Source organism: Physeter macrocephalus, chromosome 10 (genome assembly GCF_002837175.3).
Source record: "Physeter macrocephalus isolate SW-GA chromosome 10, ASM283717v5, whole genome shotgun sequence".
Lineage (NCBI taxonomy): Eukaryota > Metazoa > Chordata > Mammalia > Artiodactyla > Physeteridae > Physeter > Physeter macrocephalus.
The window spans coordinates 86050781-86064941 of NC_041223.1; the positions used below are offsets into that span (position 1 = coordinate 86050781).

Here is a 14161-nt window from a genome sequence, read left to right on the forward strand (position 1 = left end):
ATTGGTCTCACTATCCAATGAAAAAAATGGAGGTTTAGAGAAGTTAGGAAATTTGTTGAAAGTCACCTGATTAGTAAATTGCTAAGCCAACATTTTAATCACAATTTGTCTGACTCCAGAATATTGCTTCTTAACTCTTATTGGATAATGGTCTTTAAAATGTTAATACTTTAAAGGAACAGGGTATGTTTCATCAAGAAAAGGGCTCAGTCTCTCTTGTTTCTTGTCAAATGTGGAAGCAGCTGGCCACAAGTCCCCCTGGTGGGAAATTAGGGACAGCGGCCACAAGAATGAATAATAGGACAGTGAAAAAACCGGATGATCTAATAAAGACATGGGTCAAGGTGATCCTCGCAGAGGAAACGTTCAAGAGTGTGTGGTTGGAAGCTCAGGACTGGGGAAGCTCGGGACAGGCTCGGGAGAAGACTTCTGAGGACAGAGGCCCCCCGGGCAGAGCTTCACTGGGTGACACAGGACTTGGAGAAGAATTAGGACCCACTGGGTTCCCTGTTTGTTCATAAGGCAACCTATGCCCTAAAGTCTAGTTTGTGAATAGAAGGCCAATTATATCTTACTTCCTTTTCCTCCTTCTAAAGAGCTTCAGAAATGAAGGACTGATTCAACGTATAGCATATCTAGAGAATGGCTTACCATGTAATCATTAAAAATGATGCTACAGGGACTTCCCTGGTGGCACAGTGGTTGAGAATCCGCCTGCCAATGCAGGGGACATGGGTTTGAGCCCTGGTCCGGGAAGATCCCACATGCCGCGGAGCAACTAAGCCCTCCAACTGAGCCACAACTACTGAGCCTGTGTGCCGCAACTACTGAAGCCTGCGTGCCTAGAGCCTGTGCTCTGCAACAAGAGAAGCCACCGGGATGAGAAGCCCACGCAACGCAACAAAGAGTAGCCCCCGCTCGCCGCAACTAGAGAAAGCCCGCGCACAGCAACGAAGACCCAACACAGCCAAAAAGAAAAAAAAAAAAAAAAATGATGCTACAGAAAATATTTAATGACATGGGAGAAAGTTCTAAGTAAAAAAGCTGACCGTAAAATGAGAAGCCAGTCTAATTCCATTTTGCTTTGGAAAATTCTATGTAAAGAAGTACATCAATTAACGTGATGAATTATACAGGCTTTTAATCTTCCTTCTCATCATTTCCTATATTTTTCAGCTTTCTTATGATGACAGCTAATGTGTTTGCAACCAAGGAAAAACTCAAATATTAGACACATAGACACCGATTAAGGTAGGAGGTCACGTGGTGTTCTGTCTTAAAGCTGATGCAGGCTCTTTTCTCTTCCCTTATTGGCCTTAATGAAATCCTGCAGAAAGGCTTAGGGCCAGTGGTTCTCAAACTGTGGTCCTGGGACCAGCAGTAGCAGCAGGCGTACCTGGGCCCCGCACAGACCTACCGAGTCACAGACAGCCTCGCAGGGCCCAGCCGTGAGTGCTTTCATAAGTTCTCGGAGAGATTCCGGTGTTCCCTGAAGTTGGAGAACCATGGGTTTACGGGATTGCATGAATTCATGCTAATGATGGGTGTCTCAGAAGCCTGAGTGACTAATTCTTGGGTCTGAGTGGCGCGGTGCTGGACCCACCTGCACAGCGCCCCCTTGCCCGGGGTGTCCTGACAGTCCTCTCCGGGGGCACAGGGCCCAGGGTGCCCTGCTCGGCAGTGACACTCAGCTTCCTCGGTCCGCTCATTCCTCACACACTGGGCGAATTCCCCACAGGCCAGGAATTTGCAGGGGTCTGCTTGATCAGCTGTAAAAAAAAACAGGGCAGATTTTACTGGTGCAGGGACGCCTGAGCAGTGGATCCTGCAGAAGTCAGAGACGAGGCGCCACATAGATTTGCCATCACCCCACTTTGGAGTGAGTTGTACCAGAGTGAGAAAAGAGTGGAGAGAAAAGGGAACCACACATTTCTGTATCTTTGATAAATGAGTCTATAGACACACGTGATAACATATTTAGCTCCAAACATAATTATGCACAAACTGGTGTGCCTCAGACTCATCTAGAGGCCTTGTTAAAACAGAATCCTGGGCCCTCCCACCCGTCACAGTTTCTGATGCAGGAGGTTTGAGGACCGAGAATTTGTATTTCTAAGGCACTAACGAAAGGAACATTAAAAAAATTCTCTGATGCAGCTGGTGTTGACGTATCTGGCCTGGGAGCACATTTTGATAACCACTGTATTAGAGAATTAAAATTTTTTCCTGGGCATACGTCTGGAAAAGATGAAAACTCTAATGCAAAAAGATACTTGCACCCCAATGTTCATAGCAGCACCATATACAACAGCCAAGACATGGAAGCAACCTAAGCGTCCATCGACAGATGAATGGATAAAGAAGATGTGGTACATATATATACAATGGAATATTACTCAGCCATAAAAAGAATGAAATAATTCCATTTGCAGCAACAGGGATGGACTTAGAGATGATCACACTAAGTGAAGTAAGTCAGACAGAGAAAGACAAATATCATATGATATCACTTATATGCGGAATCTAAAAAAAATGATACAGATGAATTTATTTACAAAACAGAAATAGACTCACAGCCATAGAAAATAAACTGCGGTTACAAAAGGGGAAAGGGAGGGGGGAGGGATGAACTGGGAATTGGATTAATAGATACACACGACTATATATAAAATAGATAAAACAACAAGGTCCTACTATATAGCACGGGGAACTATATTCAGTATCTTGTAATAACCTGTAATGGAAAAGAATCTGAAAAAAATATATATATAACTGAATCACTTTGCTGTACACCTGAAAACATGGTAAATCACATACACTTCAAAAAAAATTCTTTTGTTCATTAGGGGCTCACGGGCCCAGCTGCTCCGCGGCATGTGGGATCCTCCCAGTCCAGGGCGCGAACCCGGCTCCCCTGCATCGGCAGGCGGACGCGCAACCACTGCGCCACCTGGGAAGCCCCCATTAGGTTTTTTTAAAGGCAAGCATTTTCTGCAGAGATGAATTGGTGATCTTATATATTTAAAATGAGGGATACCTTAGAAGTAATAAAATAGTCAGTCATTTTTATGGACAGTTTTGAGAACTCAGGATGATTTCTTGATTTAAAAAAAAATCTCTTTTTCTCAGTCTCTTGTGATCCCTAAGGCCCTAATGTTAGAGGTTCTTCCCTTCGGAAAATTCAAGTAGACCTCAGGTCTCTGTTCTTTCTTTGGCATCAATTGTTCTCTTTCACTCTATTCTTAATTCTGTAGGATTGCCTCAAGTTCTTTGTAAGGTGGAATATAAACCAAGAGGATCTCAGACAATTGAGCTCTGGAAGGCCTGTGGCCCCGGCCAGCCCCTTCCCTGTCTTTCTAGAGCTGAGCATACCAACCTCTCGGGCGGAGAAGCAAAAGGCCCACGTCCCCACATGCTGATGGCAGAACCAGAACAGGCCTCTGGTCCCCAGACCACTGTGCTTTTCTGCCCGGAAGCTTTCCTGTTGGATCACATCAGCCATTTACCCTTCAGATTATTTCAAGAAGCACCTATTATGTGTTAGGAACTAGAGGACAGGCGGTCGGGTATGAAGCCACTCTTTCAAGAACCCTAGGGGACAATAAGCCATATACACAGATGTTTCTACACAAGAAGCCCAGTATCTTGTCTAGTATAGGGGCTCTAACTATGAGGGTATGTTAGAGAAGAGCTATCTGGGAGGGGACTGTTGAACTGCGTGTCTAAAGTGGGTTGCATTTGATGTGCAATGACTAGGAAAGGCACTCCGACTGGACCCAGCAGGAACAGAGGCACAGAGGTGGGAAAGCAGGGGCCATGTGAAGAGGGGGCAGGGGAAGCCCAGCATGGGGGGAGAGCAGAGACTCGCGCACAGGGAGGAAGGGAGTTGAGACTGGAGAGGTACGTTCAGGCCAACTCCGGTGGGTGTTGAATGTCGAGCTAAGGAATTTGGACCTTACAGGCAGGTGGGAGCCGTGGAGGATTTGGGGGCAGGGGAGGGCTGTGATCAGACTTGTGCTTTAGAAAATATGTAAATAGATCTTAGAAGTTTCAGAATTAGGATTGCTTCAGTGATCGTGTGGTATGGTATTTCCCAAGCGGGAACATTTGCAGAACTCGAATTGAGCAGGCTTTAGTCAGTTTTACGTTAAAAATCGGTTTGGTGGCTAAATAAGTTTTTTTTTTTAAATGCTGCATGGAATAAACATAACCGGTTTCTCTCTCTTTCCCCTGGACGCTCTCTCCCTCCAGCTGCACCCCCTTCTCTTTTTACTTTTAAACCTCTTAGAGTCACTAATAAGCGAATATCGATTGTGCATCTTCGAGCGAAGGCTGTAGTCAGCCGCTTTGACCACAGAAGCCCTGCAGGTGGGTGGGGTGCAGCTTGTGGGGCGAGAATTCCACCGACCCTCGTGTTCCCTGTCCCGATCTAGCGCCTCCTCGTGGTGGAAGAGGAGAGCGAGGGGGTTAGCTAGACCAGCCCACGCGGAGGGAGGGCAGGAGCAGGTCCTTGAAAACATACTTTGGGGTCTCCCAGCAAAGTAGACCTGCTACGTTTTTACGTAAAGTTGTATTTCTCTGCAACTTGAGGGTCCACGTGGACAGCCAGGCCTGGCTAATGCGAATGGGCTTCCCTGCCTCACTGTCCCTAACGCTGGCCATGCAAAGGGATCCTTGTCACTGTTTAGGAAAGGACTCAGTTACCCTGACAACCCAGGTGTTTCATGTCCAGGGCCTGCTTTAATAAATAACAGCTGTCAGCAACTTGCCAGCCAGGCCTGCAGTCCTGAAAGCAGAGGCCAGGAGGGAGGAGTCAGCGCCTCCACTGCCCTCTTTCTGCAGTGGAGAAATAGATTTAACTGGGAAAGCAGGCTGAATGCTCCGAGTCCACCCCTCGGAAGAGTAATAGGAAATGTGTGATAACCACGTGAGTCTCCCGTTTAAAACAATGTTTCTGTTTTACCAATATTTCCTTCAGCCCAGCCAGGCTTAGTCTATGTCTATGTACCAGTAAAGCTGAGCAGAACACAGTAAGGCAACACTGGAGAAGTGAATTTATCCAAATCTGGGGGCCATCAATCGGGTATATTTGACAAACAAAGGCACCAAGTTTATAGATTACTTGCTTCTCCCATGTCGTTTATTTGGGACCAGCCTACAGAACAGTACAAGACTTCACGTCACCTAGTTCAGTTTTGGTTTGCTGTGTACGCCTTCCTGGGTCCTAAGACACTCAGTCATTCAAGAAATACCAAATTGGCCCTTCAAACTCTTTAGTATTAAGAATTCCAGTCCAGCTAATTGCTTTAGATTTTTGTTTTATCCATATTTAAAACCTTACATTTGAGGCAGAATTTTAGAGCTAGAAGGTATTTTGGAGACCTTCTCCACTAATTTGCTCACTTTGCAGATGAGGAAGCCAAGACTCAGTGAGGTTGAACGTCCCCAAGATCAAGGCTGTTTGCGCTCAAGTCCGCCCCCTTCCCCCCGGCCCCCCCATCTTGTGGACTGTGTGAGGACAGGTTCCAGGGAAGGAAAGAGTCCCGGGGGAGCTGTTGGCCATGGCTTGTAAAGGCAATCTCAGTTAATTAGAATCGTAACAGAAGAGACGAATATTTACATTAATTTGTGAGGCAACTCTTACTGTGTCCCCTCCTATTAGCTTAAAAATTTATGAAAAATTTTTTTCATAAGTAAAAATGACCCTCTTTACTTACATGTCATTCTTTGAGGGACACCTACAGCTTTGGGCTTTAGGCTTTAGGCTGATTCTGCAGAGTCAGGGCCATAGAAGAGGAGAGATGGTTCTACGATGAATGAAAGTTCTAACTAGCAGAAGTTTCTTAAGCAAAGCTTTCCCTACGTTGTTATTTTCTCTCCTTTTCATATCCCAAGGACATTCTCCTTAGAATGATGGACTCATTCACGAGTGGACCACACAACTATTTGCCTCTTCCTTAACATAACTCCCTGGGACATGCGCAGAACAAATTGATCTGAACTTCCTGCACTTTGCTCTTGATTTGGTCAAGATTAATAACCTAAACATTATACAGCAACAACCTTAAATGCTCTGTTCTGAATGTGGTGTGTGGCATGGAAAAAGGGAGGACAAGACTTGAGATCAACAGCCGATCAGGAAGAGAACAATTAGCTGCCATTTTCTAGAAGAATATTTTCAAGTCACCATCAGGTTGTGTGTGGATCTGAGGAAGTGAGGGCGTCATGATGCCTTAGCTTCCTGGGTTTACTTAAATCCCCTTTAAACAGATTGTTTTGATGGTTCGTACTCCCAAGAGGTTTCTCTATAAGCCTGTACCACACCCAGCAAACACCTAGTATGATTTGGGACATCCTCTGGGCTTATCATAATTGCTTGCTAGCAAAATGACTTACTATTCTATCCTTAATCCATGTGGATAGCTCTTCTGCAGAGCAAATTTGACAATCTCTCTGGAGAGGCAGCCCAGGGCACTCGGTGAGTTGACTGTGTTAGTAGCTCCTAGTTTGCAGCAGGTGGGAAAGGTCCAGGTTCATCCTGGCACTTGGTCCTTGGCTTCCCACGTGGTTTCCGACCACAGTCAGAGCGCTGGTGTCATTTCATTTCAGGCCTTGTCCCTGACTTGGCCCCAGAAATCATGATCCTGAACCTCCAGCTTCGCCAGGAGCACAAAGGCAATTATTTATATGAACAGGGGAGCGCACATATAATGAGGGCTACTGTTTGTTCAGCACTGTGCTCGGCACTTTAAACATGTGTCTTCATTAATATTCACAATAATCTTCCAAAGTAGACAGTGCTGACCTCATTTTCCCAGGTAAGGAAAACTGAAGCCCATTTTAGGTAGTAAGTATGACCCAAGATTAACATCCGTATGTTATGATGTTCAGCTTTTGACCTCATTTTAGTGGTTTCAAATATGGGGTTTCCAGGAGGCCCTTCAGAGCTTGGAGGGGTGAATAGGGACGAGGGAGAGAGCGGTGGGGCGGCGAAACTCACCAGCATCTCCGGTCGCACTGGTTTACAAATCAGATGTCCAGGAACGCTCTCCTCTGAACCATAAGCTCCTAACTAAAGCAAGCTCAAAAGCCTCGTCTGCCACTTCTCCTTCATGAGGCAGAAAGCTGCCCTAAAGAAAGCACAGTCTGACAGACGGTGGCTCCACATTCCTTTCTGTTGTTCAAATGTGACAGCAATGAACAAGACTTGTGGTAACGGAGCTGCCATGTGGGGCTTGGATCCTTTTGAGGTTTCCAGTGCATATGCACATTTTATGTATCCGTTTCTCCCCTGGATCTGCTTCTATCATGTCTTTGCATTTCAAAGGTCTTGAAAAGTATTCCCAGCTGCTGACTGAGGAAGGTGGTCTCTCAGCCCTACATCATGGGATCAAAACGCATTTAAATGAATATCACCTGCCTGCAGAGGACACTTGAAAGCACTTTACAGTTATAGTTCAAAAGATTACGATCCAGGTCATCAAGCAGCTTATAAATCCATAGGTTCCTGATGGTCCAAGACTGTCTTTTTTCCAACCCTCTGTTTCTGTTCCCAAGTGCACTCATGCCTGAAAATAGACTCTTGTTTCCCGCCAGCCCTCTGAGGGTCTCGGGCCCACCTGTTACTAACTCCGGTTCATTGCACCCACCCCTCCCCCCAGATCGTCCTGTCACTTGTCCCGCATCCTTGGGGCTGAGTATTGATTGCCTTTCTGCCCTGTTCTTCATCATTCTTTACCATTTCATTATCCCCTTCCCTTGCCCCGTCCGTCCTAACACTCACGTGCTAGACCGGAAGTGAGGCATCTCCTTTAATCGGGTCCCGTCCTAGGGTAGGATTTCAGTTCAGTATGGCTGGAACTCAGGCTTCGTTTGGTCTGGCCGAGGCTGAGGGCCTGTTACGACTTTTCTGTGGACTTTTTTTTTTTTTTTTCCTGTTTGTTTTTTAACATTTTAATGCGATGAAACCTAGTGATCGCTAGATGGCGCTCAATAGCAAAAGAAGTAGGAATAGATTCAGGGGATGAAATGATAAGAGCCCGAAATGATTTTTGTCTCCTTAAAAGCCGCTGGGCTGAGCGCACCGGTGGAGGGAGGCGAGGTCCGCCGGGAATTGGCGCGGTGGCAGAATCAGCTTCGGGGTACCGCCGATCGAGCCGTTAGGGCGCCGTGATCACCGCGGCAGGTCGGGCCTGGCCGGCTGGGGCATGTGGTGCAAACTCCTGAATCATCTTTTCCCGTTTCAAAAAGGCAGGGACAGGGCCCCGGAGTTCCGAGGAGGCCGCGACCCAGCCTCACGTCTGAGAGAAGTGGGGAGCTGGGGCCCCCTAACCCCCGAACAACCTAGGCTTTGCCGTCCCGGCTTTGTTGGTGGGGAGGAGGGCGTGTCATTCCTTTCCTTGGGGCATCAGGGAATGACAGCCCCACACATCCGGATCAATGGTAATCTGCAGGGCACGGGACGCACTAGCCCACCATAGTTTTAGGGGCTCGCGAACGTGTTTTAAATTCTTTTAAAATCTGAAGAAAAAAATTAATATAATCCAATCTGCATTATATTTGTCTCTATACCACCGCAGACATAAAATATAATTTTAAAGATTTCTATTAATATTAATGTTTAAAATTAACATTCATGAAGGCAAAGGGTCTAGAGCCCAGGAAATCCTAATGCAGCGCTGGTCGTCTGACTGCTCCCTTCTTAAGGCGTGAATATCATTTAAATTCAGTGCTTGGTGCTGAGTGCTTAGTCATTGAATAAATGTGGCACCGCCCTTCTGGGGGTTCGTGCGGGGAACCTCACCTTCCACACAGGCCCATCGGGCTTGTTTTCCCAAGTCCTGAGAACATTCTGGGCTTGGCTGCACCTGCCGCGGAGGGAACCTCCTCATCCCTGCTGTCAACGCTGAAGCCTCCAGGAAGGCACCCTGGGCGAGAAGAGCTGCTTCCCAGCAATTATCTGTGGCCTTGGGAATATGCAGGTTAGTACCTTTGTGTCTCATTTCTCCCTTCCATAAAAAGGGGTAATGAAAGCAGGTGATCACTAACGTTCCTCCAGCTCAAAGAGAGATCTCCCATTCTAGGTGTCCTACTGGAACAAAGGCATCCGGAGCGTTAGCCGGGCTCCAGAACTGTTGTGCAATTCAGCGATTAAAAGACCTTAAAAAAAAAATCTACTTTTAAGTTCATGTTTATTGTTTTATTGTTATTTTATTACAGGCCAAAAATATTTTGCTTATGACTTATTGCTAAAGGGTAGGATTAGAGTGAGAATAACTATTCAATGATACGGAACGCACAGCATAGTACTATGCACGTGGTTGCAGCTTAATACACGTTTGTGGAATTGAGTAAGTTATTAATGGGACTTCTTTCTGGCTTGAAGGGGCATGCAATGAAGAAACTTAGGGTTTCCTTTCAATTCTCCACCATTCTCAAGAAAACCACCACAAACTCTTTATAGGAGGCTCTCAGTAACATTTCCAGGGCAAACACACACGTCTTACCCTGGACAGAGGGTTGAAGAATTCTCGCTCAGTCATTTTTGTTATCAGCGAAACTGAGGTGTTCTGGGCGCACTGATCTTAGGGCCTGAGTGTCCCAGGATGTGGAGGGGGACGCCTGACAGCAGGGGCTGTGGGAGGTGACCCTGCAGCTGGGCTGAGTCCCAGGCTTGTGTGGAGGGTTTGCATTAAGGGTTTGGATGAAGGACTCTGGGAGTGTCTTAAGGAAGCCCCATCGGGTGGTTTGGGTGTGAGATGAGGGCACAGGTTGAAACTCTGGAGAGGGGTGAAAGGTATGTGGCAGTCCAGCTGGTAACGGAAGCAGACATTAACAGAAAACCCCTGTGGTGGCACCCCGGGAGGCAAGGGGTAGCAGCAGTGTAACCCTGGGAGACTGGCCAGAGACCTAGGAGACGGGATGGGGGAGCTGGGGGGAGTGTCCTGGGGAGAGGGTTCGTGTGGCTGCCCCAGCTCGGAAGGGACGCCCCTAGCAGAGCCAATAACCAGTACCTGGAAAGGGGACGTTTGCAAGATTGGGACTTTTGTTTCTGAGAGAATGATATTTTGTTTGTTTGGCATTCTGGAATATGACAAAATATTGTAGGAAATTTCACTTGGTGAAATGTAGAACCTAACAGTTCCTTTAGGATTAATTAGACTGAAGTGTGTTGTCACTTTTTCTAAGTAGATTATACAGCCTCTGTATACCCAACAGTAGGAGGGTTGATAAGACTCCTTTTTATAAACAGGCAGTAGGTAGAGTTGAGGGAAGCACACAAAGCTGCCTTTGAATTCCAGCTCCAGCCCTTGGTGACTCTGTGACCAGTAAAAGGTAAGTTACTTACAGTTTTAGGAAACAGTTTCTCCAACTGTGTAATGGGGGGAAATAATAACTTTGTGTAGTTACTTATTAAGGTTAAAAAATATTGTCAATCAACAGTAGCTGTTACCATTTTTATTGTCATTATCGTGATGAGTGACATCTACCATCTTCTCAGAGCCGGTGACTAAGTGCTAATCTTACAAATTATGCACTTTCCAGAGAAAATGAGTTTGTTGATCCACATTCTGGCTGGAAGCATCTAGGATGCCAGACTGTAGTTAATTTCAGTGTTTACCATTTACCAGCCTTGAGGTCTGCCTGTCTCTGAGGAGGAATTTTAGACCATTTACCAGCCTTGCGGTCTGCCTGTCTCTGAGGAGGAATTTGAGGAATTCAAGTCAGAATAAGTTACATGTAGTTTTGCATTTTTGAAATCTTCAACCTGCACATCTAACCGGCATAAAAGCGCTACATGCTTCTGAAGAATTTTCACAGCAGCTTAAATGAAAGACAACTCTAGTTGCCGGGGATGCCAGCAGAATACTGAGCAAGCTGTGATTTATTGTTTTTCGGTTGATAAATCAGATAGTTCTAACACTGGTTTATACTTTTCATATCAGAGATTCATTTACTCAGGGAGTTTCAAAAGGTGAAAGGCAAACCGCACACAGTACCAACAGCATGTGTGGCTTTTCCTACCTGTCTGCGCCTCTGCAGATGCCCTCTGGCCTAACCAAGTACTGACCCTCCTTTAGAGGACACAGCCAGACAGCTCGATGCTGATCTGAATGTGGGGTGAAATTCACCTGGAAATCTCATTAGGGTTTTCAGATTCTATCTTCTTTCTTCTCTTTAGTCCCAAAGTAGTAAAGGAATAATAACCCCCCTCCTGGCATTGCTACCATAAACCACTTTTCCACCCTGACATTAGGCCAAAAGAAAAGAAAAGCACTTGATTGGGTTTTGTTTCAAATTTTGCAAATGGAACTAAATAATTGGTCTGTTCGGGCATTGCCTATAAATATAATAAAACTGGGGCATAGAAAAGAAATGCTACATCCTCTGACCAAGAGGGCTTTAACAGTCCCCTCAGCTAAACTAAACTTTACACTGGCTTCTTTTTTCAACCTCCCTTTCCTTAGAATGAAACTGAGTGGGACCCTTGGGGCTCCTGGGCATAAAAATATTTCTGTGTCCCCCATTTCTTGTAGGTAAGACTCTAGCCTCCATGACCTTCCCTGAGTTCCAAAGGGCAGATTCCAACAGTTGCTAATCAGGGAAGGGAGGGGATGCAGAGACAAGGGAGGAACAGCCAAGAAACAATAGTGCAGCCTTGGGGCAGGGTCCTGGTTCCGCCTCAAGGGATACACATAACAATATCTTTGAGCTCTTTACCAAAACGAAAACCCCCAACAAATGGAAGATGTTAGCACTCTAACCTCGAGAAACTCATCAAGAGACCACCTGAGGCCAGATTAAAGGAATGCAGGCCCTGTACACACCCTGATCCTTATCAGCAATCCTGCCCTTGAACCATTGCTATAAAACTCCTCACCAAATCCGCCCCTCCCACCAGGTTGGGCCACACAGTTTTGAGAGGCACGAGCCTGCTGTGTCCCCCTTTGCCTGGCAGAGCAATAAAACTATTCTTTTCTACTTCACCCAAAGCCCTGTCTCTGAGATTCGATTCCACACTGGTGCACAGAGGCAGAGTTTTTGGTATCATTAGAACACAGGATTCATGTTCAGGACCATAGCCCTCCAAGGTCATGGTTTTCTGCAGTGCTTCCTTCCAGCGTCCCCAGGGTCCCTTACACATCCCTGGCAAATACATTACCAGCTTCCTGCCCTCTATCTAAGAGGTGCCCAAGTTTTCCCCTGCCTCAACTTGGCTCCTTACTTTACCTTCTCCTATTGTTGGATGGGTCTCTAAGTAGCCTGTCAGCTCCCTGGGGAGGGGGTCAGGCCCTTGTCTCTCTTATGGTAAGTTCTCCCTATATATGTTCCTGTTTTCAATTGACTGAAAAGAATTGGTCTTCTGATTTTAACTGGCAGGGATCCCCTGGTAGTTTTCAGGGGAAGAGGCAGTATCTTACTAGCATTTAGGAGGTCTTTGATTTCTTAGGGGTCTGGAGGGCTTGCTTAGCTGCTTGTGTTCAAAGGTAAGCACTCCCCGGCTCAGTGCCTTCAGGCTCTCTGTCTTTTTAATAATCCTGTTTACTGAGGTAGGAGGCAATTTTCTTAAAGTTGCTCAAGGCTCTGCTCCATCAAAGATAAGTGTCTTCCAACTGAGCCTTTTTGTTTGCATTTTGCCCAAGGCCTTTCCCTATGCCTTCAATTCTTAATCCCCAGGAAGCCAGGGAGGATGTTAAAGATCCACCTCACTAATTCATAGCCAATTAGGAAGTTTGTTCTGAACATGACTCGAAGGTCGCTTTTCCAGTAGATTTGGAGCCTTGCCCCCTTGCGCTCCAGGAAATTAAAAAATTTTCTTCAATTGGAGAGAAAAGAGAATTTTGGAGCTAATGGTGGAAACAGTTCCCAATTTGGGCATAGCTGGTTATATTGGTACATACACTATGCTTTATTATCAGAACAAATGTTTGCTTTCTATTTTGGAGCTTCGGGCTCAGCCCCTGTATCTTTTAAGGTTTTTTTTCACATCTAACTACTTTGTTTTAACCTGCACAAGTGGAAGCTGATCTAGGGTATACACATGGGAAGGGACATGATTTTCCTCTTGGGTGATGGTGAAGTGGCTTTCTTCCAAGTTTGAGTTTTGGTCTAATGATTATTTTTCTTTCCTCGGGAAACTGTCTCAGTTTCATCCCGAATTGTGCTACGAAGAGGACTGGAAGGTTTCTTAGGTGGTTGCAGTTCACTGAGAAAGTGCTTTTGACTTCCGGCAAGATGTCAATTAGCTTGGCTGTGGGTTATGTTAAAAAAAAAATCTCTTAAGCACAGCAAAAGTTTTGTTCTGTGGGGAAACTAAAGAGCCCAGATTGTGAAGCAAGAGGTATACTTGCTCTTTGCTTTTTTGATGTAGGAAAATTTTAACCTGCATGTCTTAGGACCCTGCCTATCTACCACCGTTGATTCATAGCTTCCGAAAAGTTATTTTGTCAAGTGCAGTTTTAAACTGATTTTTGTGGCCTCAAAGTTGAACTGCATGCTTAAGCAAACAAACAAAACCAAAACACTCCCACAGTTTTCTGGGTTGGATTCTTTTACCTGGTTCAACATCGAGAGAGTAGCTATCTATTTCCAGATCAAGCTGTTGTGCCGCCGCAGAACGAAAATCCTCCAAGACCCCTCGCACAGCCTTGATGAGGTTATATGGCACTGATTTAGCAAACTTCATTTTGCTATTCACGATCACACTCCCATTTCTGAAGTTAAGTATTTCAAGTTGCTTAAAACCTGTAAGGTTGGATCGTAGATATGGAACCAGCTGCAAAAATAAAAGATGGTTTACTCTTAACGGTGTTCTAAGGGCTCAGCTGCTGCTAATTCCTTTTATACTCACATTTCATTATCTGAGGCATAAATTTCAGTTCCTTTTTTATGTTTGTGTTTGGATTGAACATGAGACCAGAACACCACTATTTAATGATCTATCTGCAGTGATTATGTCCCCTATTTCCACTTTCCTGGGTATTGAGATGGATGGGCAGTGATTTTCTTCATGATGAATTGTGAGAACAGAGGATTGAAAAAAAATCCAGGTCAATGCTGTCAGCCAAGCAGGGATGCCAGGTTCAGTTATTACAAAAAAATATCCGGGCTTCCCTGGTGGCGCGGTGGTTGAGAGTCCGCCTGCCGATGCAGGGGACGC

At 45.7% G+C, this 14161-nt stretch overlaps 1 protein-coding gene across 1 annotated transcript in view; it reads right to left on the reverse strand.

Moving 5' to 3' along the window:
* Positions 1 to 14161, reverse strand: part of IMPG1 (interphotoreceptor matrix proteoglycan 1) — a 96326-nt gene that overhangs the window by 11612 nt on the left and 70553 nt on the right. The window contains exons 15-16 of the mRNA XM_028494727.2: positions 13558 to 13777; positions 1604 to 1769 (exon numbers count right to left, since the gene is read on the reverse strand). Coding sequence (XP_028350528.1) covers positions 1604 to 1769; positions 13558 to 13777 — 386 coding nt within the window. The remainder of the gene's footprint in view (positions 1 to 1603; positions 1770 to 13557; positions 13778 to 14161) is intronic.